Source organism: Pungitius pungitius, chromosome 16 (genome assembly GCF_949316345.1).
Source record: "Pungitius pungitius chromosome 16, fPunPun2.1, whole genome shotgun sequence".
NCBI classification, from domain to species: Eukaryota; Metazoa; Chordata; class Actinopteri; order Perciformes; family Gasterosteidae; genus Pungitius; species Pungitius pungitius.
Genome location: NC_084915.1, coordinates 13544292 through 13567382, shown reverse-complemented (window position 1 = coordinate 13567382; position 23091 = coordinate 13544292). Strand labels below are relative to the sequence as shown.

The 23091-nt window shown below is 45.8% G+C and overlaps 1 protein-coding gene across 4 annotated transcripts in view; it reads right to left on the bottom strand.

Moving 5' to 3' along the window:
* LOC119215918 (disks large homolog 4) overlaps positions 1 to 19956 on the bottom strand; it is a 48167-nt gene extending 28211 nt beyond the window's left edge. Inside the window, exon 1 of one of the 4 annotated variants that reach the window (XM_037468476.2) lies at positions 19323 to 19956. In XM_037468476.2, coding sequence (XP_037324373.2) covers positions 19323 to 19352 — 30 coding nt within the window. In that variant the 5' untranslated portion in view covers positions 19353 to 19956. Of the gene's footprint in view, positions 1 to 2678; positions 2844 to 10818; positions 11343 to 19322 lie in introns of those variants that run through there. The other 3 variants (XM_037468475.2, XM_037468473.2, XM_037468474.2) reach the window with 3 other exon arrangements.
* Positions 19957 to 23091: the final 3135 nt, after the last annotated feature.

The window sequence follows — 23091 nt, the reverse complement described above, 5'->3', positions numbered from 1 at the left end:
TTAGTCTTTTGCGGAAAGCCCTTGCAGGCATCCTATCAGTAAGATGTTGTTTTTTGAAATAAAACGCTATGATTCTTTTATTTGCACTAAGATACAGAGTCAGGTCCATTTCTGTACGGTGCAGTTTTTTTTTACACTGCGAGCGTGCTACTTCCTCCCACAACCTGCACATCCATTTCTCCCGCAACACCAGCTGCAGTATTAGATAGCAGATAAGCTGGGAAGAGCAAGTTAGCAGAGGAGAGGCGACCCCCGGACGCTCCTATCTGAGACCTGAGCAGAAGCATTAGCAAATATCTGCGGCTGCACACTGTTGTTGTAATGTGTTGTTGTCATTGTTGCTTTACCGTCAGCGCCGAGGCTCACTGCTCGTAAAGGAAGGACGACTCAAAGAGCAGGACGAAACCGATCCAATCCACGGGCGCAAATGTTTGTTTGCAAAGCCGTAAAAAAAAAAAAAAAAACAGTCACAGTACGGATGTGAAATGCGAGACCGGCGCGCATTGCAGTGCAGCAAAGCCAGCCACCTGTGCTTTGATATCACCTGCTGATGTTACCCAGGTCGTTGCTCTCGATCGTTTGATTGATCGGGCTGGTGACGGCCGAGAGCAGGGGTTGTCTTTCCCGTCCTTTTTCCCAGTTGAGACGTCTGGGAATCGATTCACGGGGCGGGTGCGATCGTCGATCGTCGATATCGAGATGAGGGCTGGGATGAAGATGACTGAAAGGCCTTAGCTCAAGAACAATGGCCATGCAAACAAATAACCTTGGAACATCCTTGAGAAAGGGCGGTGTCATGTTGACTGAGAAATGTCGCGTCGAGCGATTGTCACACAAATTCTTAACAGAAACAAGGCATGAAAACTAAAAGGGGCCCGCTGGAACAGGATGGAGCATTAATAAGCGTACTCGTAATGTACATCCCAGAGGTCCGGCCAAATGAAATCCCACCGATAACCCACCACAAGCCTGCGACAGACTGGATCCAAGCTGTTTGGGGGCTACTGAGCCTGCTGGAGAAATGGGCAGAGCAGGTATTTGGACACTATGGCACATGGCATAAATGTCCATGCTGATAAAGCATACAGAATCATCTTGAACGTTGGGAAGATTAACATGCATAGCTTAGAACAATGCAAATATGTATCTATAGAATAAGGGTTGACATAAAAAAAAATGATGCTTCTAGCTTCAACTATTAAAGGCCAAATCTGCTATGCTATAACCAGATCACAATCCCTTCTTATTGACTGGTTAATCACATTTTTTGAATCAGCTTTTTCAGGCTAAATGAGCTCCATTTCGCTGTATTGTTACGATGACTGAGGCAACTTGTGGGAGGATGGTTTTATTACAATTTTTTTTCCCACAATGAGGGCGTGGAGTGTCAGCTGGAGACACAGAGGAAGATATGAGCCAGCAGGGAGTGAGGCGGCAGGGACACATTGGATTATCTTGGCTGGTGGTGCTCAACACTGAGCCCAGCGGGGCCTCCCCTTCAGGAACCCAGCAAGCAAACCCCCACAAGAATGTACCCAGCAGAGGCTCACCAATATAGAAATGGTCCTCCTCCAAAAATAATCACAATTAACGGTATATATCAAAAATATCCACTCAGGCAAACTAATATGTCTGAACTGAATTAACAAATGAGCTGGAGCTCTGCACACATGTACACATCCCTTTTGGCAAGCGCATAGGGACACAGCCTGGACAGAGGGCACCAGTGTAGTCAGATTTGGCTTCAAAATGCCAACAGACTCGAGTGCCATGTGGAGGGAAACTTTGAGCTTGGTGCCATCCTGGACCCGGAGCTGCGTGGGAGGGGCAGCTGGTATGTGATGGACAATCGGTGAATGAATGCTCTCTCTTCGGACATAAAAATAGACACGCGGTTGAGACGAAATCTTCAGTGAACACAGTTTAAAGGCGCCTCTGCTTGGGTCCACCCTGTTGGGGGCCTAACACAGAGTTTGGACACCCTTTGTGCTGCCTGATTTTGAGCCGCTGTCTTGGGGCAGAGTTTCTCAAATGATGAATGACATCTAAGTGGCCCTGAGCAATTAAAGGCGTTTTCCCAAGGTCAAAAGCATACCGTGCAGTTTGCTTTGCTGCCATGCAAAGCCATACGTTATAGGCAAACCCTGCCGTGAGCCGTACGATTAGCCCTAACGTCACCTGCCCTGCACGATAGGACGACTTATAGCCACCTCATAGCGATGGAGGTCCCATTCATTTTATACCAGTAAACACTTAGGGTGAAAACGACAGCTGACACTGAACGCAACCATGCACGCCGAGGATGCTATCGTCTGGAGATCGGCCATCTATGGAGCATAGGGGGGGGGGGGGGAGGGGGGGGCGTCCAGGCGCTGATATACAGGTACGGTGGGAATAAGCTGGTACCTGGACGCATTGGAGAGAGAGTATGATCAACGTGCTAGTAACTCCAGCGGTTGTGTTTTGAGAAAAAAGACGCGGTTCAATGAGCCCCCACGAAGGGAACAAACGCCAACGCGCTATTTCTCACAAAGGCCTCCTTTTTTTACACAAACTATTTATCTACGTTTGTGCAAACTACTTATTCACATCCGCAAAAAACTACCGCGTCCCGATAACAGCCGCTGCGCTGCAGCCATCCGGCACGGCTCGGCTCGGGCAGGCAAACCCAGGCTTACCTTGCACCCGAACATGAGGGACAGGGTCCGGTTGCTGCAGATGACCTTACACTGGCACATGACCGGCGACAGACACTTTAAATTCCTGACAGGCAGAGACATCGGTCCGGAGCTGCACGCGCTGCACCACGGACCACCAGCTCGTGCGCCCGCCGCCACGCGAATTCACAGCCGCGGCACGAATACGCCGAGAGCCGCGGCAGCTGAATGGGGAGAAGGGGGTTGTGGGAGAGGGGGGGGGGGGGGGAGGTGGGGGTGGGTGGGATACCCGGTTAGCAGGCAGGATTCCCGGTTGACTGCAGCGGTGCTCGGGTCCGGCGTCCGTGTGCAGCCTCATTATCACCATTATCACACATGTTTGACGCGGTTAAAGCGTCGGTCCGTCCGGTTTAACACTGGGAGCAGCAGTCATGATTTGTACCCCCCCCCTCTCTCTCTCTCTCTCGCTCACTCCGTATCGCTCTCTCCCTCTCTTTATATATGATTGACCGTAAAGTTTGTACAGGATGCGCAGCTGTAAATATGAAAAGGGAGGGGGGGGACTGAATAGAGCGCTTCGGTGCGTCTGTTCGACCCGGCGGGCAGCGTGCGGATAATATTTGTAACTAATATCACAGTAACACGCAAACTCGCGCGGATCTCAAGCGTGTGCACGCTGTGGGGGACATGAAACATCAGACAAGCCTGCTCCTGGAGCTCCTGCTACAGAGGGAGTACCGCGACCCCTGTTGGATCTTTAGAAAAGTCCTCGATGAGCTGTCCAAGGTGCTGAACTCGATGGCTACAGAATGTACAGGCTGGCTCATTCTTCAACACCCCCCGCTTCCTTCTTGCACAAGGTTATCGTCGGGATTTGTCTCTGTCATCCTGCAAAAAGGATTCCTAATAGCAGAAGTTGGATCTTTGCCCTTAAACTGTCATGAATGCGGTGAATTCATTCACACAAAAAGTAAATGGCCATGCTGTGCTGTGATCTGCATGCAGATCAACCCCCTCCACACAAAAAGGGAAAAACACCAGGTTGGAAAATATTGACCTTATTGTTTACAGTCTGTAAGCCTTTTGGATTTGGTCACTTGCAAATCTCCCAAAAACACTGTGTACCGCATTGATTAGACCCTGATAGTTCAATACAGGCAATGCAGGTAACAGTAGGCTGTTGAAATTGTGTGAATTAAGACAGATTATTTCAAAGTACATTAGGATTTGATGTGTTCCTCAAAAAGCACAGTTGAAAGTCTTTTAATTAATTTTTTAACTTAACTTCCTGTGCTGAAACTGTCTAAAACAATTACAAGTGTTAAGATAACCAGTTATTCCGACTCAACAGTTCCAGTCACATGTTTGGTCTCATTGATCTTACGAAATATATTTGCTCAAATTGAAGTTAAAAACTCTGCTTTAAAGGGAATGAAGTTGTAATGAATGTTTTTAAAGGAAGCTGATACATTCATAAAACAGTATTTTAAAAGGAAACTTCTCATGAGAACCTGCAACATCCATAACAGGTGATGTCTTGATTTGTGTTTTGTTCCCCTCCACTCCTGTGTGTGCTTGTGCTGACATGATGAGCCCACAGGGTGGGGTGAGAGAACCAGGTACTCTAGATTTAAATATTGTGCATTCATCTCAGGACCGACTGCGGCGCTCCCGGGTGAGGTCAGCTTTAAATCGGCTGTTCCCAAAACACCAGTGGGATGCTGATCGTTGTTTAAAAAAGAAAAGAAAAATCCTCCCAAATTTACAATGCAGGACTATCACAGGCCTACAGATGGAGGATATGATCTGAACAGTATCTCACTTTGTCAGGAAAAATATTCTTTAGAGTAAAGCAATAACCAACACAAAACTGTCTAAAAAAGCAACATTTGCAATGATTTGATTTCCCCCAAATGCTATGAACGCCATATATGGCCAGATATCCCTCAGCGTCGATCACATAATAGAAATAGATGTGTGTTTCAGTGTGTGGGCACGGTCTGTTCACACTGTGTTTTTATACTCTCGATGCGTGACGTTGATATTCCTCACACTCTAACTTTATACTCTGACTCTCGTCCGTGGTCATATAAGAAGACTTTTCATGCCCACAACAGTTTCCATGGATATTGCTTCATGAAAAAGAAAACCCTGTCCTTGATTGCAGCAGTGAATGATGGACTCTGGCATTGACTATAACTTATTGTCAAAGATTACATCAATGAGTAACTAAAGGCCATCCACAGAAATAGATTGTATTATTACTATTAACAGATTACACCTGATATTATTTATCTATTTCTATGAGGTCACCGCTTCAAAATCATACACGGCTTGTTCCACACTTCTTATTAAGTTTAGTTTGTGCTGCTTTTACCAAACTCTACTCTGAAATGTACCGACTGAGCTCTTGATACAAGTTCTGGTGTGAAACCAAAAAAGGAGCAATATCAGCCCTTTGAAATAGAGGGTCTGAATTAAAGAACGTTAAGAAAGGAAAGATTTTAATAAACCGCTATTTAAGAAACAGCCATTTTACCTCTTTATTTCTACAGTAATACCTAAATATATCTCATTTCTTTTCTGCTTTGAATTAACAGTTCACAGGGAGAAAAAAAAGAACAGACACAATTTAAATGCTCAGTCTTCCAAGCTGAGATGTGACATATAAATAAAAACAGCAGGGGGGGAGTCAAGTCATGGCAGCTGCCTCTCAGTGGTTTCACAGAAACACAGTTTTCACAGACCTGTCATTGAAAGACTATTCTTTTTGTCATCCTCCTCCATTATCCAACCTGTATCTAATCATAGATACGGCATCATTTCCATGGTGATCATCTACTGTAAATGGCTTCCCCCTTCCACTACGCTATTATGTAAGCGTGGGAGTTGCATGGAAAACCTGAACTGTGATGTTCCAGGGTAGAGTGAAGCAATAACATCCTAATGCTGCATAGTGTGAGTGTGCGAGTAAGAGAGGGAGCGAGAGAGAGAGAGAGAGATAGAACCCCAAAAGAGCCAGAGTGTTTCCATGACAACATCTGCAGGGGGTGGCAGTTCCCTAACAAATGGTCCACTTTCCAGCAGCTGCATTGTGGTCACCGCGTCCACAGGACGGCTGCTTCCGTCACAGCAGCCTCACGCTGCTACTACTACGTGCGTCACATGCCGTGACACATGCCCGTGTGTTCTCCGATCCACGGAGAATATTAAGAACCTCTGTGACTCGAGGGGCAGGCTGCTGGTGCTGGCATTATTCACAAAAAATGGAGGGCTGAGCCAGATGTGCCATACATTTTCTCTTTGCTGTGGTAGCTTTATTTGAATCTTACTATTAAGATTGGTTGAAGAGAAAAAAAACTTGATTTAGCTTCACATTAGAGATCCAAGCAATATCAAAGCCTGATATGCAATCAGAATATTGCTTCTTTTTACGTCCCTGTATGTTGAACATTCTAGATCAGATTTAGAGCGATCAGTGTCGGTTAGCTAAAAATGGATCTCGACCAATGAATTCACTCTGCACAGTGTCAGTGAAGTTAGGCATTTATGGTTCCCCTAAAACCCTTTCCAGATTCCCCATGAATAGCACAGGGATTAATTAATCCTAGGGAAATGAACAGAACAACGTTAGGCCCAAAACCCGCTCGGCCCTGTGCGCAGAGCCTCGCTTCAAGTGGGCTGCAGGTGCAACGGAGGCACTCGAAGGCACCGTGGTTCTACAGGAAAACTGCAATCCCCCCCCCCCCCCCATCTGATATTCCTGCCCCTGTCTCTCGCAAAACCACCCAGCTGTGTAAATGTAACATGCCAGGATGGAGTCATCGCCTGCGGTGTTAACTTGGAGCAATGCTCTATACGCGGAGCAGGGTTTGCGTGTTACACCGTCAACACACTTTAAAAGCAACCCCCCCCCTCCAGATTAGCATGTGTTTCAAGACTGTTATTAAATGGTTAAAGTGAGCTCTCTGGGATGATTATCTGCACCACCCTAGAACATTTACACCATAATCCCAGAAGGCAGAACCGATGATCTTCTTCCCCCCGCGACAAAGAGAGAGAACGTTCCACAGCGAACCGCTGGTCTAATTCTACAGAGCCATCAGCTCGCCTCCCCCCCCCCCCCCCCCCCCGTCACGGCTCTGCCGCGCCTCCTCCCACACTGAAGACAACAGCACGGAGACGCTCCTCTGGTAGCTGTCCTCCATCTGACGCTCGTGCATGTGTGTTGAGAGAAGATGTGGACGAGCGATCACTGCCGGCTGAAGTCGGGCCAATTGTAAAAACCAGAACCACCTACGAGCCGCGAGAAGCTTTCTCTCCGCTAAAAGCAATCTGCCGCTCCATTGTTTTCCATCATTGGATCGTGCTGGCACATTGACTGGCACCGCTGTACGTGCCATAATATAATGTATGTTCACCGCGTAACGCAAGACTTGTTTTTAAAATGAGTCAGATTTCATTTGTATTGTGTTCGACTTGTTTGCGGATTTTGTTTCGTTAAAACACGTCGATTGGCTGGCAATGGAGAACGTAATGTCAAACAGAGCGGAATGATTAGAGGAGGGATGGATTTACATACAAACAGCATTCAGAGTCTTAATAGAGAATAGAACAATAGCACTATTGAGTCGATGCTCTTTGATGCCTTGTGTCTGGTTGTGAGGAACCGGGCGCTGCTCCAATCGCTGGGTGTCACACACCTTTGACGACCAAGACACGCACCACTAAGATGCACATTTTAGTTTTTAGTGTGTTTTAAAGGGACACACTGGAACCCACTAGTAGCCCTTGCCATGCTTTGGGTACAGACTCTCTCGTTCTGATAGCGTTAGATGGTGGCCAGACTATAAGTAAACGCTTCTTTGGCTCGGGGCATCACTGTAGCTCAAGCTATAATTAGACATGGAATATGCATTATGGGGATTATGTAAACCAGGATGTATACGTCATTGAGTGGGCAGTAGATTGCTAATCATTGCATGATGTTGTAGTAAGCGTGCTACTTAGCTGAGGTTGTGATAAACAATCACAATGATCCTTCCATCCTTACCAACAAATTTGCAAAAAGTGACAGTTCTACACCATTTAACCCTCTAGATTGATGGTCAGTACTATATGAATCAAATAATAATTAGATTTGTCTACTCCTACACTCTGGTGTTGACTGAACAACTCCAAAAGTTTAACTCGGAAGTTGTTTTTGCGGATTGCTTCGTTAATGAAGGCCAGTGAGCCAAAAGCATTTGGTGAATAAAACCCTGTGCTTGCGAGACAACTTTTAATTACGATGGACTCCCCCGTTGAAGCCTCAGCGGATCCGCGCCTCGCTGTGAGGTCACCTCACCCTTTTCCAACAGAGCAAAAGTAAGTTTCTTTGGAGCCGCCTCTGTTGGAATGCAACAAAGAGGCTCAGACCACCGCTGATTTGGCTCGGCGCGCGGTGAGCACAGCAGGGGGCCCGTCTGGTCCCTTCTAGCCAACGCCATGAAAAGCAGAGCCACCACGCGGGGGCCGACAGGTAGAGCCCGCTGGCAGGGCCCACGCCCCAGTTACCCACCGCCACCGTCACCTTACCTCCTGCTCATGCACGGTGTGTGTGTGTGTGTGTATGTTTGTGTGTGATTAAAGGTTTTAAAACTGGAGGAAGCAACATTTACAAAAGGAAGAGGAACTGCATTTACTTGGTTGACCCAACTAGCAGTAACTTAAGAGCACATGGTAATCAACAGCTCACTGTAATTACACAGCGTGCGATCTGGAGAGGCAATGTTTGGTTGAATATAGGCTCTTATTACAATTATCGAAAAGAGGAAGGAGAACCACGTGATGGGCATTGCTTACTTTTTTTATCTGGTAACTAACCGCAATGATCTACAGTACTTTACAGAAATTTGCGTTCAACAATTCAACAGAACTTCATAATAATCGAGGGAACTACAACTTTTTTAGATACGTCCGCCAATCACACGGCCCATCAAACTCACAATAAAGCGTTTCATGGCAATAGAACAGTTGTTGAAACATCACTTCAGAGAGAGAAGCAACAGGAGACAACGGGTGCATCAACACAGCACAAATCAAATGTATTATCCAGTGCAGTGTTGATAGATACTAGTCCAGCAAGACTATGTATGTTAACAATCAATCCCGGGCTTCAAGTTTTGTGCAATGAGTTCTGATGCATCCATTTGGGTCCGAGCACTGTTTCCTGTCTACTTCCATATATTCCCCCTGCTGCCAGCGCCAGAATGGAAATGATCACTGAGATGACTCCGCTGGACCATGACGTCACCTCCACTATGTCTGACAGATGTCGTCCTTCCTTGCGCTCTTTGATTTTTGATTTTTTTTTCCCCCTTCACTCTGGCACGGGTCGATCTTGGCCTCCTCTCTCCATCACTCTACGGGGGCTTGTGGAGCGCTCCATGCTGTAACCGTACCTGGCCTTTCTGAGGTTTGTTGTGTCGAGCAGGTTTTACAGGAGTCGTCTTGTTCTGAATGGTTGTCTCCGATGAGTCTTCTTCATTTGTTCTTGTTTTTCTCAAACTTTTTCACAGTTGTTTCCGTGTTATCCAGTAGACCGGTCTTCCCAACAGATTGTTCACAGTTACTGAAAATAGAAGTGTTTTTTTTTTCAGACCTCAAGTAGCGCTGAAGAGCGGCTTTTCTGACCCGAGAGGGTCCCCGGCAGGCGGTTGATACTCATTCCTTTTAGGATTCCAAAGGATTTAAATATCTGCTTTTAAAAAGTTTGTTGGACCCCAGGGAAACGCAGATTGTGAATCTGATCGTTTAATGATTGTCTTGAGAAGAAAACTTGTGGATTTTCACGTCCAAATGTTTTTGGCTCGGCCTCATGTTGGCCTCCTTCACTGGCAATGATGACACGTCTTTGGTCTTGACAACAACACATTCTTAATGCACTGGGCCCATCTAGAAGCACCTCCAGATGGTTTGATAATTTGTCCCCTAAAATCTGGGGTTATCTACGCGCTTCATCTGACGTGAATGCAAATACCCCCGAACTACCTGAAACTTGAGTTGTCTTCACTTTAAGACCAAACATGGCAGTGCACAGAGGCAAAACCACAAAAAAAGTGGCGTATAAATGATTGACTGCATTGTATACTTCAATCACGATGGCAATTTACGCTGTAAATCTGTTGAGCGATGAAGTGCAATTCAAACTGAAACGGAATGGTTATATTTTTACTGTGGCATTTGCAATTACAGCTCCAACATGGATAACAACCAGTGCTTAGCGTGTGTTGACCACACACACACACACACACGCACACACACGTAACACTGAACCAGCCCAATACAAGCTTGTCGTGTCAACTCTGCTACTGAAGGACTTGAGGAGGTCTGGGTTTCTTTTTGCTTCTGAGTGTTTACATTCAACTCACACAGCATCCTATAGTGTGTAACTACATAGACATGATGGTACTTTTAGCTCTGCACCTGTGACAAAAACCCAGACTCTCACCCCTAACCCTATAATATCTACATCGTTGACCCCGATCCTCGGCCTCGAACCCTAAAGATGATGCAACAAGAATAAACGTCTTTTTAAGTGTTAAGTGACGTCACTTTTTTTGTCCCCTGGAGGATTGTCCTCATCTTGACGCGCTGTGTGCTTGTGTCCTTGTGTCCTCACAAGGATATAGCTGCCCTCAAATATGAATCCCATTAAAACGTACACAGCCCGAACTTCTCCAAGCAGAGAATAAAACCATCGCACGCATGAATCTTCATAATGCGGCTTCAATCAACAAGTCTGCGAGAGTTTTACTCCTGCTGCGTGTCGAGAAAACATGCTCACGCATACACACCCACATGTGCCAGGCCATGTTCATACGTAATACCCACAGTGCCTGGATTAACCTGCCCACGGCACTTGCACACACACACACACACACACAAAAGAAATCCTCGCACACATGTTTTCGGATGAATCTGTGACGGTGGAGGAGAATGCGAGCGTGTTTGATGCAATATGCCTAAATGTAGAAGCAGACCTCCCCAAAGCCTGCCACAACGACTATAGCAGACCTTAAAGCTAACATGCAACACAGAGGCAGCAGCAGCAGCAGCAGCAGCAGCAGAGAGACGGAAAGCAGAAGAACGACGCGAGCGGAGAGGTGAATTTACCTACCACACACGGGCAGAGGGAAGGGAGCTTAGTGCGGCCCTTCATGAGCGAGAGACAGAGGATAAACAGCCTCCCAGACACCCGCAGTAGAGGAGGAGAGGGATGGGGAGAAAGAGAGAGAGAGAGAGAGAGAGAGAGGGATGGGAGGCAGGGGAAAGGGAAGGGGAAATAAAAAAGAGGGAGGGGGAGAGAGGGGAGGGGAAGGGGGGAGCTTTAGCAGAGACGAGGAGAGGGAGTTTTCCTGGAAGCCAGAGTTGTTTGGTGTTGGATGTATCTTGATGTTAGAGGCAAGGGTCTGAATAGAGAGGACCGGCAGCTCCGCTCCAGCCGTGACTCATAAAATATGTTTGTCACTGCCGGTGAGTGAGGGAGGGGAGCGAAGGAGACGTGGAGACGGAGAGCCAAGCTTCTATGTTATTTTTCTTCCCTTTTCGTATGAAGTGAACACGGCGGCGGGCTTCCATCAACGCTCCCTCTTTGACACACACACACACACACACACACACATACACACACACCAAGTAAAGGCTGAATGTCATGCTGACGATTTAAAACAAGGACAATTTTGACACAGATATCTCTGTTATGCAACCATTATATAATTACATATTTATTTCTTTGCAGCTAGTGTTTTATCGGCAGCCTCTATACTTACATGTGAGATGTCACCAGACAAGAATTTACTTAGACATATCTGCCATGCAGTCCCATTGGACGCTGCTTGATTGGTTGAAACAGAAAGAATCTGGAGAAGACTTGAGTTGCTTTGGAATGGAAATAATTACTGTTGTGGATTCAGGAAATTAAAAAAAAAATGTTTTGGATGTGTTACTTTCTCACCTTTCCACTGAACATCTGCACAACAAAGTCATATCAATGAAAATAATGAAGCAGCGGGTGTTACAAAATGTTCATTATATTTATTTGACTAAACCCCGTTTAAAGATACAGATTCAGATCAAAGGCTATACTTTTCAAAGCTGTTAATCTCAAAATTACGGCTTAAAAAAAAGTTTTTCTCATTTTCAACGTCTTACTTTAGATATCAACGGTGTATGATAATAATTCCGTCCTACGGTAATACGCTGTATTTCTTTAGCCTCATCACAAACGTCCTTGCATTCATTTGATGTTTCACAGTAACTCTTTAGCCAAAGGAGTTGCATCACGTGTGCTTGTCTCCATATTTAAGGGCTAACTAATGAAATTTAGATTTTTAGGACGAATACAATATATGTCTTTATACCACATTGTAAAATGTTAAAATCTGGGTGTTTTTTTTTGCTTTTCCACAACGATTGAGAAATCCAAGTTCCTCAGAAAGTTTGTTTTTTTACTCTTTCCAGGCAGCTGTTGGGCCAATTAGCTTAGAAACATGGTATCAATCTTTTCATTATTAACATTTGATCTGTCCACATATAAATCTGTGTCCACTGATCCACACGGTAGCTTGACTGTCAACGTGACGGGTGTGACCGTGTGTCGCTTGTGCTCCTGCCCTCTCGGGCCCGATGCTCTCTGCTACGTGGCTATATTAAGGGTGAAGCAGAGTTGAGCAAGGGAATACACAGAGTAAATGCACCGTGACCCCATCGGGGCTGCTTTACAGTGGACTTCTGCCGGGTGATGGATGGGTTATGACACCTGCGGAGGTTAGGCCCAAAGCCCTCTGGACTTCAGCGACACACTTGAGCTGTGGCTTCTGCATCAGCCTCGCTGCCTGTGACTAAAGACAACTGGAGCACGTCGTGACATTTCCATCTGGAATGAAGCCCGCGCTGTTAGGAGAGTGTCAAGCGCTGCGCAACCCGCGGATCCAGGCGCATGAAAACCAAACATTCGTTCTCTGTTCGCCGCATTCATGAGCATTCTCTGCTGCCGCCTACACAGAGGTCATCCTCCTACCTGCACACTGTGGGCTTCACATTATCAGCACCCTTCAATGGCGGAGCTCTCTCTCTCCCTCTCTCCCTCTCTCCCCCTCTCTCTCTCTCTCTCTCCCTCCCTCCCTCCATGTCTCTCTTTTCCTCTCTTCTCTCCCTCCATTCCCTCTTTTCATCTCTATTCTCTCCATGATGATACCCCTGCCATGTTGTCATGGCAACAATCGGCCCTGATTGCTTGGTTGCTAGGCAACTGACATCACCTAGAAGAGGAACATGAAGATACCAAAAGCCAGAGACAAACAAAATCGCACGAATGCTGCGCGCTTTTCACGTCGCCGTGTGGAGTGTGAGCGCGTTGTGTGTTTGATCTCGCTTGGTTTCACTTGCTCGTGTCATGTTTTTCATTTAAATTTCTTTCACTTTTTCTTTTGTCAGTCCTAAAGCCGCACACGGAGGCGATATACACAGCTGCTCTGTACAGCTTTCGGCTCTTTGCCGAGCAGGAAACCTCTAAGACCATGACCTTGATTTCAGATGAGGGAGGTTTGTGACAAGGGACTTGATGATATCATGAATAACTGATACAGGATCCAGCAATTTCCGATTAGTTACGAGGAAAAAACGCGAGGCCTTGACCCCATGAATGCAGACCACGTGTGAACTTAAAGCTCAGGCTGAGGTTGCACTGTTGCAGCCTCCCAATGTCCAGCTGATTTGTGGACACGAGGAGCTCACATTTGACAGGTTCCCTGGGCCGGATCTCCGGTGCTGTAGTTTAACAACATGCCACAAGGTGTCATTGTGTGCTTTATTGAAAAATATCATCACCACTGTAAGAAAACCTGATCCAATTTGCAGGGCTAATGCCAGAGCTATTCATATCGATGATATCATCACTACCATCCTTGTCGTTCTTGTTTTCCGTCATTTTCGCGTCCACCTTTTCTCGCCCCTGGGCTCCCGCGCGTCCCAGTCCCACCACAGCACGACACATTAACAAACACGCGGCGATTACGTAACGTATTCTCAGTTAGTAGACTCTTTTAGCCGAAACGCCTGCAGCGTGGACATAAAGTTTTATTACAGAGGCCCTGAGCAGTTGATCCTCCTTGACCTTGGCTACTTAAGGAAGCCCTCAGGACCTCTTCTATTAAATCCACCCCCTTATAAAATGTACATCATCAGCGCTGTTGATTTCTTTCATCTTATTTACAGGATCACTGCCACTGTTTGTTCTTGAGTACATCGGTGTCGGAGCAGAGGGGCACAGTCGTCGCAGTATTCCTCCCGGTGCTGCTCATGTTTCGCCCTCCTCAGTCAATGTGAGACGACTAAGTCCTCGGCCCGAGCGGGCCATGATGGATCTAATCTGTCACCTGTCATATGGTCAATTTCAAGGCAGACAGCGATGCTGACAGCCAAAACGTTGAAATTAAGCAGCAGAGCCTGTAAGCCGGGGCTACGCTAGTGACGTCAGTGAGTGGGCTGTTTTTAAATATTTGAAGAAGAAAAAAAGGATTTGAGGATTTTTTTCATTCAGTTTTTCCACTAGAAGGCTGGTAGGTTCTTTGCTGTTTATAAGGTAAATGTATCATGTTCAACTCTCTTAATGTTAAATCTAAAACGGGACTTTTCATTTCACACGCGGAAAGATGAAATATTTTGTGAGAAACCCTGAAAAGTAATGAAGGTACAGATTGGCCTCTCCCCATTGTGGCTTACTTAAACATCCAATAAAATGTATTTGAGTGTTCAAAAGAAGTGATTTAAGCATTGCTCGTTCTCTCACTGGATGAGACTGGAGAGGCAAGAGCAGCAGAAGACAGCACAGATTGTGTTGTGTGCCTTTGACAAAGAGAAGCTCTTAAGAGCCTCTTTCCTGGTGGGGGTGGTGGGCATCGTAAAGTACTTGAGAGGCAAGAGGTTGGCCTCACATTGGAAACGTGTTATCATAGAAAGACACTGACGGGCTTGGAAGAGCCCAAATATGAAAGTCAACTCTGCGCACAAAAGAAGATGAAACAATTTAGGTGATGAGCGCATGCGTATCTTGAAAGAAAATATGGAAATTCAATTCAACTGATAAAAATTGCAAAACATCCACGGTTTCATTTCTTAAACAACACAACTCGCGGGTCGCTTGAATTCAACAGCTGCAGCACGAATTAGCATCATACAGCAAGCCTCTACCTTCTGTTTAATTACACCTGACAAGGTTCCCCAAGACGTGCACGTGCACCAATTTCTTAGCTGCAGTGCAGGAGCCACTTGTGCTGGAAGCTTTGTGTGAGTTCTGTCTGATCATGTACGTGTGTGTGTGTGTGTGTGTCCTTGCTTCAGTTAAAGTGGTCGAATGTGTGGGTGAGTGGTGAAAAATGTGGACTGAGAGGGACGACGCGAAACCCCTGGCCGACCACGCAGGTTTGTGACGCTTCTTCAAGGGCACCAAAGCAAAGCTGTCGTGGAGGGGGAGGGGGGGCGGGGGGGGGTTGAAGGCGGAGAAACCCGGAGGAAGGAAAATGACGGGCCTACACATACAAACACGTCTGTGCCAGCCGTGGTTTCCACTCGCTGTGCCCTGGGAGCGACTTGGCGGGATCAGTGTCTCTCTTGTGGCCCTGGCGTACTGAGGGGCCTGGTGGGAGCTCGTGCCCTTGAGCGGAGATCACAGGGGCCTCTCGGCCGGATCGCCAATCTTTACTCACAGCCGGCCGTGCCGCGTGTCACAGACGTGCCCGGGACACGCCGTGGTACGCCGCCTCCCCCCCCCCCGAAAGGACACTTGCTCAGACGCGCAGAGTCGCAGGAGGAGCTGAATGAATGCCTCTCTCTCTTTTTTTTTTTTTTATAGCTCAACTCCATTTTGGAGACTCGTAGGACTGGAGCTGGATGCAGCAGCAATAAGCTTCTCATCCTTTAAATGCACTCACACGATATAAATATTCATGAACTGTATATATGGAAAAGTAAGAACAGCTGGCAGCACGAAATAATAGTGTGTACTAAAACCCATTCCGGGAAGAAGATGTCCATGTCGGAGCATTGAAGCCATACGTGATGCCGGTGATGTGCACACGAAGCTGCTGACTTTGACTACATCTTGTCAAATGTATAATTTATTTCAAGGAGCACTAACTAGGGAAGCCTTGAAAGTGCTGAGGAGGAGAGCAGGAGGTAAGCTAAGAGAGCAGAGAGCAGGGAAGAGGAGAGCAAGCCGAAAAAGGTGAAAACGAGATAAAGGAGAGAGGAAGCTGGAAGAGAGGCCTGAGTGAGGGATTACAGAGGTGAAGGAGGCAGAGAGGACAAAAAAAAAAGTGGAATTGGAGATGTGAGAGCAGAAGAGTGCAACAGGGGGGGGGGGGGCAGAGGAGTGATAATCAAAGGAGTGTGAGACTGGCGAAGAAGGGGGGAGGCGGTTAAGAGTTAGCAGGAACAAGCCGTGTGTCCTCCTCAGCAGCACAGGAGAGACACGTTCCTTGGTCGCCATCATCGTTCTTCCATCAGACGTGGAGAATTCGTCGGCTTTACGAGGGCTCTCTACTGTACACCCTCTTTGTTCTCGCCTCTCAAACATCAAATCGTCCCTCTGTGACTCAGTGAGTGCCACACGGGGAGGGAGAGTCAAAGGTATCGTCGGGCTCGCAAAACCAAATATAAATCCTGCGACGTCTCCTCAAGCTGAGATGCCTTAATACTCCGGTTCCTTGATGTTATGTAATAATACTTCTTCATGATGCATAGCCGTCACAAGTAGCTTTGGATAAAAGCGTCAGCTAAATGACATGTAATGTAATGTTTGAGCTACACACATTTGCTCGATGAACGGGTTGGTTGTTTGTGTATACGATGTCAGGAAATGGTTCAAATGTTGATCTGTGTTTCCCAAAGACTGTTCTGTCAAGATATTTGGTTTAATGTCATTAAAATTCACATTTAAGAAGTTGGGATCAGATCACTTTGGGCTGTTATCTTCAAAGGTTCATTGATTATAAAAATACAGCAGATTAATTGAATAGTTGACAGCTAATCATTTTATCATTGCAGTTCTAATATTTCTTTATCATATTTTAGTAAAAGGAAGGGCAGATACTTGTCTGTCCAATTCAACACTCACGAGACATAGAATATAAATCTGTGATGAATAATAAATGTACCTTTGAACATTTGAGTGTGTCTTTTTTAAATGAGATAAGACGTCCAAGGCTGTTGTAAAGTAGTCTCTACTTTAGACACTTTTTACTTCATATTTTTTTCAAAACCAAAGAAGTCAGCGGTGTGTGTGAAGACAATACCAGCATTTCAAAAGGAAAATAATACTCCAATTTTCCTTAATTGCCCTAGAAAAACAATCCTAGTCAAATAATGACTTTTTGTCGAAATATTCCTATATTAAGTGCTCTTCACTGTTTCTCACAGAACTGCAGTGATGCTCTATTTACTACCATACTATTGAAAATTCCTCAAAATTCCTTTAAAAAAAACACCATGTGGCCACTGCAATCCGAAGGTATACAACCAGCCGGCTATTCTTCCCACTCCAAGCAGCCCATTTAGCCCATCGCTAGCTAACCTAACGTGCTGCATAACGGCTCATCAGATATTTGTCACTCAGGGGCGGACTCTGGCTTCACCCACACAGCCAAACTTTGTTGCACCGGCGTGCATTGTTCACGTAACCTGTTCTAGCATGTGGGTGTTTTGGGTGCTGCTAACCCATCATCCTCTGCTACGTGAAGGCAAGCCATACTCCCCACCTGCAATGCAGCCGGACTCCATTAAACTTTAATAACACATTTGAAGGAATGCACCGTCTTTTGGCAAATCTGATGCACGGTCAAGTTGAATTTGTCGTGAATCTCCAATCCTGGGGATATCTATGTTTTTTAGTCAGCTGTAGACCATTGGGTGAACAGTAGCTGATCTTATTGAGCCTGTGTGTGTAAAGTCACATGTGGCCAATGCAGTGGGAAATGAAGCAAACGTCACATGGTTTGGTCAAAGACCTGCTTTGCCAATCAGTCATTTACTCACTTTTGCGCTCTAACTTTCTCTTTTATAATACGACCATCTGTCTCACAATCGCTTGGCAAGAGTCCGGTTTTCTTTGCCAGCTTTACAGTCTCTTCTCACTTTGGTAGCGATAAAAGACTCTGGAAGCGGTTTGTTGAAATATCCACTGTTATCCACTGTCAACCGGGGCCCTTGGTTTACAGCGTTAACGTATTTTATTTCCCCAGGCTAAACCGAGTGAGTCACACTCAAGGAGAATAAGATGCACGAGGGACTCGTGTTCCAGGCTTATGGCGAGATACCTCGACAACATCTTCAAAGCATTTGTCACACTGCATCGAGCTGGGTAACAAAATAGGCCTGTAGCAGCAACATTAGCTCAACAGCTTGGAAGTTAGCTCATTAAAAGTAAGACGTGAGTATTTACACATATCACATAAACGGATGTATATTTAATATTTTCTAATGACAATTTACACACTGTGAATGTTGCTCATCTTACTGCACCCACCTATCTATGTTTAACTGACCACCAATCTCTGTTGCCAAGGAAACTGAGAGGTTGATAAGCAAATGAATGTAATATGCCACAGTTAGACCCAAATTTATATAATACATCTGAAAGGTTAAGCTCCACCGACTCCTCCTCTACACAAACTTAGTCCAAGTTCAAATTTCAAATGATCCCTACCCTCACACAACTGTGAGAGTTGCTGTGTGTGTGTGTGAGCACATATTTCAATTTCCCATTTTTTCTCATCACTTCGTTCCAAAAAACTGGTGCAGCTGCCACAGTTCATTGTCCAACAGTGATGTTTAAGGTCTGATACAGATTTAGGCCGTGTGAACGAACAGGAGTCAGGCTGCATCAAGACGCTTTCATTCATTCCATTTTTTGTATTAGCCAATTTCATGACCGGCGCTGCCTCCACAGAGCGTAGTGCTGACGCTGAGCACATGTGTATGATATAACACATCGCTCATATCCTGTGTGTAAGAGGCAGATGTGCGCGGATGCACAATGGGGAGGGTGGGAGGGAGGGGGGGGGTGGTTGGGGGCTTCAAACGTGTGTCTGTGTGTCGAAGGTTTAAAAAAAAAGCAGCTGAATGTATGTGCAGATTAGCATGCAGGATACCCTCCCATGGTCCCTCTCCCTCCCCCCCCCCCGGTATATTCTGCAGCTCCGGCATGACACAAAGCCCCCCGAAAACCAGCAACTCAAGCATCCGCTTCTCTCCCAGCTTCCACTCCATCCAGCACTGTTTATCCACTCACAAGGCATGACATAGAGAGGGAGACGCAGAGCGAGTCATCCAGAGGGGGGGGGATACATCAAAGAGCATCCTGTCTATGCAACACTCAGGTAGCCCTGATCACCCTGACGCTCTCCTGACAGATCCCCCCCCCAAAAAAAACGATCACCGAGACGGAAGCAAGAAGAAGAACACTTTGATAATTGAGAGATGACAGAACGATGAGTGCTTCCCTTCTTCTTCTTCTTCTTCTTCTGCTTCTTCTTCTGCTTCTTCTTCTGTCCTCACATGCAGTTGTGGCACCTCCCGCTCTTTCTCACACGTAGAGCTCGAGTAAGGAACAACAGATAGGCTTACCTTGGTAGTCACAATGCAGAGGCAGTCCATGGTACTTTGAACAAATACCGGGGTGTATCTCAACCCCCCCAACCCCCCACGACAGAGGGCTGAGACCCCACGCCCCTCTCCCCAGCCTGCCCCACTCCTGCACTCTCACTCTCGTCCTGCCTTTCCCCCCCTTTTTCTCTCCTTCCGCGAATCTGTTCTTTGACTAACTGAACCAACGAGGGAAAGAGAGGATGGAGGGAGGGGGAAACATGCAAAGGGAGGGGGAGGGCCACAGGGAAATAAGAGCGAGTGAGCAAAGAAAGAGCGGAGAGGAGAGAGGGTGGTCTCGGAATTTAGTGCGAGAGAGGGGGAGAGAGAGAGAGGGAGAGAGAGAGGGGGGGGGAGGAAAAGAGAGGAGAAAAGGGAAGGTGAGCGTGTAGCCGCTGTTTGTTTGTTTTCTAAGGCGAGAAACAAGCGGCTGAAAAGAAAAGGGAGAAGACGGGGTGATTATGAAAAGAGATGGAGGAAGGGGAGGATGGAGATGGAGAGCAGAGGTGGGGGGGGATAAAAAAAAGGGGGAGGGAGGTTCACACTGTGGAAAGAGAGGGGAAATAAGCAACAGAGAAAAAGACAGCGAAACAGCAGAAGATGAAGAGGAAGAACTGAGGGAGGGGACAGTGAAGGAGAGAGAAAAGGAGAGAGGGAGAGTGGGTGAGTGCGTGCACGTGCGTGCGTGCGTGCGTGTGCGTGTGTGAGGGTGTGTGCTTTTATGTGTGTGTGTGTGTGTGTGTGTGTGTGTGTGTGTGTGTGTGTGAAGACGGAAGGAATTAGACCGAGAGAAAATGTGTTGAGGAGGAGAGTGTGAATTACATGTGCATTACAGAAAAAGAAAACCACGAAGCACCGCGAGAGCGACTTAAAGGAGAGATCAAATCCCACAATGGAAGGCTTTAACCGGAAGATATAATGACACGGGAACTGCACGGAGCTTTTTCTGCTTGTTGTAGCACTCTGCAGCTGTTGCCTTAGCAATGGTGCAGTAGTTGCCATGGCAATAGGGAGGCTTGTTGTCATATGGTCCCCATAGTGCCGAGGACTGAGTGAGAAGTCTGCAGTGGATTCACACACACACACACACACACACACACACACACACCTGTGCGTTAAAGTGTGTGTGCGCGCGTGTGTGTGTGTGTGTGTGTGTGTGTGTGTGTGCGTGTTAAGATGTGTGTCCACGTATTTAACATACTGAAAAATGAGTACCTTGAGGGACAGTTTGATTTAATCAGCAGACGTTACAATTATTTAGACCTTAGCTGTTGCTTCATACATCCACGTGACTCGACACATGTTAAAAACATGAAACTCCCAGAAATCATTTACTATAATTTATCATGTGGTAACCTGTAGCTTTATCACCGTGTTAACCCGTTTGTTTAGCTTAAATAAAACGGTGTAAAATGTATGCACTCATCTCGGTTGCGCACTCTACCTTTAAGACTCCGGACGGTACCACTCGAAGTTGTGAAAGGGTGGAGGGGGAGGTGGGTGTGTGGGGGGGCGGGGCGTGCGCCTGAGTGTCTTTGCATCATCAGTTCTGCGACCCCCCCCCCCCCTCCCCTTCTCTCTCATCCCCGCATTGCCAGAGCAATGGTGCAGCATTAAAGCAATTCTAAGTGATGAGCACACATTGGTTCCCCGGGGTGCAGAGTACAGGCTTTGATTGAATGGTACAGTGCAACACAGCAAACAGGCAGTTACGTTAACAGATGGCCACATCCTACAGATGGACACAGTTAAAAATACACGCACAGGCCTTCACTTGTGTCAAACTCTGTAATTAAATGCAAAGGAGGGCGACCTTAATTACTCCACTTCCACTCAATTACGTACCTGTAAGTTTATACCCAGATTGTTTTCTTCTGTTTAAATAATATTGAACTACAAACTTAAAAGAAACTAGACGGCATCTTAATGAGCTTTTCAGCGCAAATTCCAGCAGACGTAGTTGCAATATTTCCCTGTCGTCATGTATCATTTAATAGCTCCAACTATCTCTTAATACCTTCTGACAACTCTATTTATTATACATCCAAAGACTAAAAGACCTTCAACTGAGTTTTTAAATCTAAAAATGTTTTTCGCACAAGATTTATCTTTTAAGAGAGTACGTTTTGTCGGTTGTCAATTATAAATAGCGAGAGAAGATAACGTGATAGCAATGAATCTGTTATCATGATCTCTCAGGAATTTAGAGTTTATAAACTCGATGTGTTAAAGAGATAAACAATTTAATAAACAACTCAAATCTAAAAGTCACGTTGAATATGTACAGTTCTTTTACTAACATTTAGTAGCAATGGGAAGACCAAAGAGGTACTAAATGATGCAAATGAATTGATTTGCAGTGTGAGAATTGATGAGAATTGTCTTGCAGTGTTGCAGTGCAGCAATAAAGAAGAGCTTTTGAGTTGTTTTACTTAAACATCAGTTTTGGGCTGAAATGTATTGTTATTTTCCCTTTTGAGACGATATCTAGATGGATAATTCGGTGGATATCAGCGCGTATCGGTTATGATTACTTTAGCCGACAAGTAACAAAGAACTATACAAAAAGTGAACTAGGTTTGAGATATTTTAGGAGCAGCGTCACATAGTTCATCTGCTGGAGAGCACTGAAATGTTGACATTTCATCAGTAAAATCAAAAGAATCTCTGTTTTTTTGTTTTTTAATCTCTATCGGCCTCAAAAATCAGTTAGGCTTTAACCAAAAGAGTAATTTACCTTATTATTTTTATTTTTTTCTACTAAGGCTGGAGCTTCATAAACATGGCAAATGCAAGTCAGGCCAAAAGGGTGGGATGCGCCTCTTGGGCGGAGATGCAAGAACAGCCCCTCATGTGGGTTTAAAGGAAAGTGATTAAAGCACTGGATTGCTCCCTAGCTCGCTCCCTAGCTCGCTCCCTAGCTCACTGGGACCTACGTAAAACTATCATGACGTGTGATTTAAATTGCGCTTGTTCTTTGTCACGTACTCTGCAGCCCTAGCTAGCGACGCCACATCGAAACAGGAAGTGGTCAAAGTTTGTCTTTGTATTTTCTTTTCATATTTTTATATCTAAAAGCACGCTACACACACACAGCATATGAAAACAATGCTTTTGCGGGCATAGACTAATCAATAAATCCATTGACAAATACCGTCAGAATGTTACAGAAAATCTGTAATCCACGCTTCCCTCTGCAGAACGACACTAAAGCGAAATGAGTTTACAAAATCACCCAAAATGTCAGGGAAAATTTAGCGTTTCCACTCATCCCGTCTGGTGAGGTGTGTCTTTTTTTTGTTGGTTTTTGTTATCCCATTGTACAGCAGCCGTGATGCGCACTCAGCTTTCGTAGCTGACTTGACCGCTTCGGCAGCTTCCTCCCCCACTACGTCCAGTACCAGACCGAAATATCTAGTTCAAAATAACTCCTGAGAGCAACAGCTTCCGTTAATGAAGTCAAAAACATTTCATGCCTGTTGAAATATTTTTGTGTTTGAAAATGGGAGCAAATCTGATCTACTGCGTGTGAATGCATTATTGTTAATGTCAGTGTGTGTGCATGTGTGCGTGTGTGTGTGTGTGTGTGCTCACCATGACAGATGTTCTGTATTTAGAATATGAATTCTTAATTTTTGCGTATGTATTGTTTGTTTGATTCATGGACCGTGTACTGTACGTAGCACACTTCTCCCAGAAGAAGATCCCAATATGGCTGACCTGTATACAAGATTATGTAATTCTAGTCTCA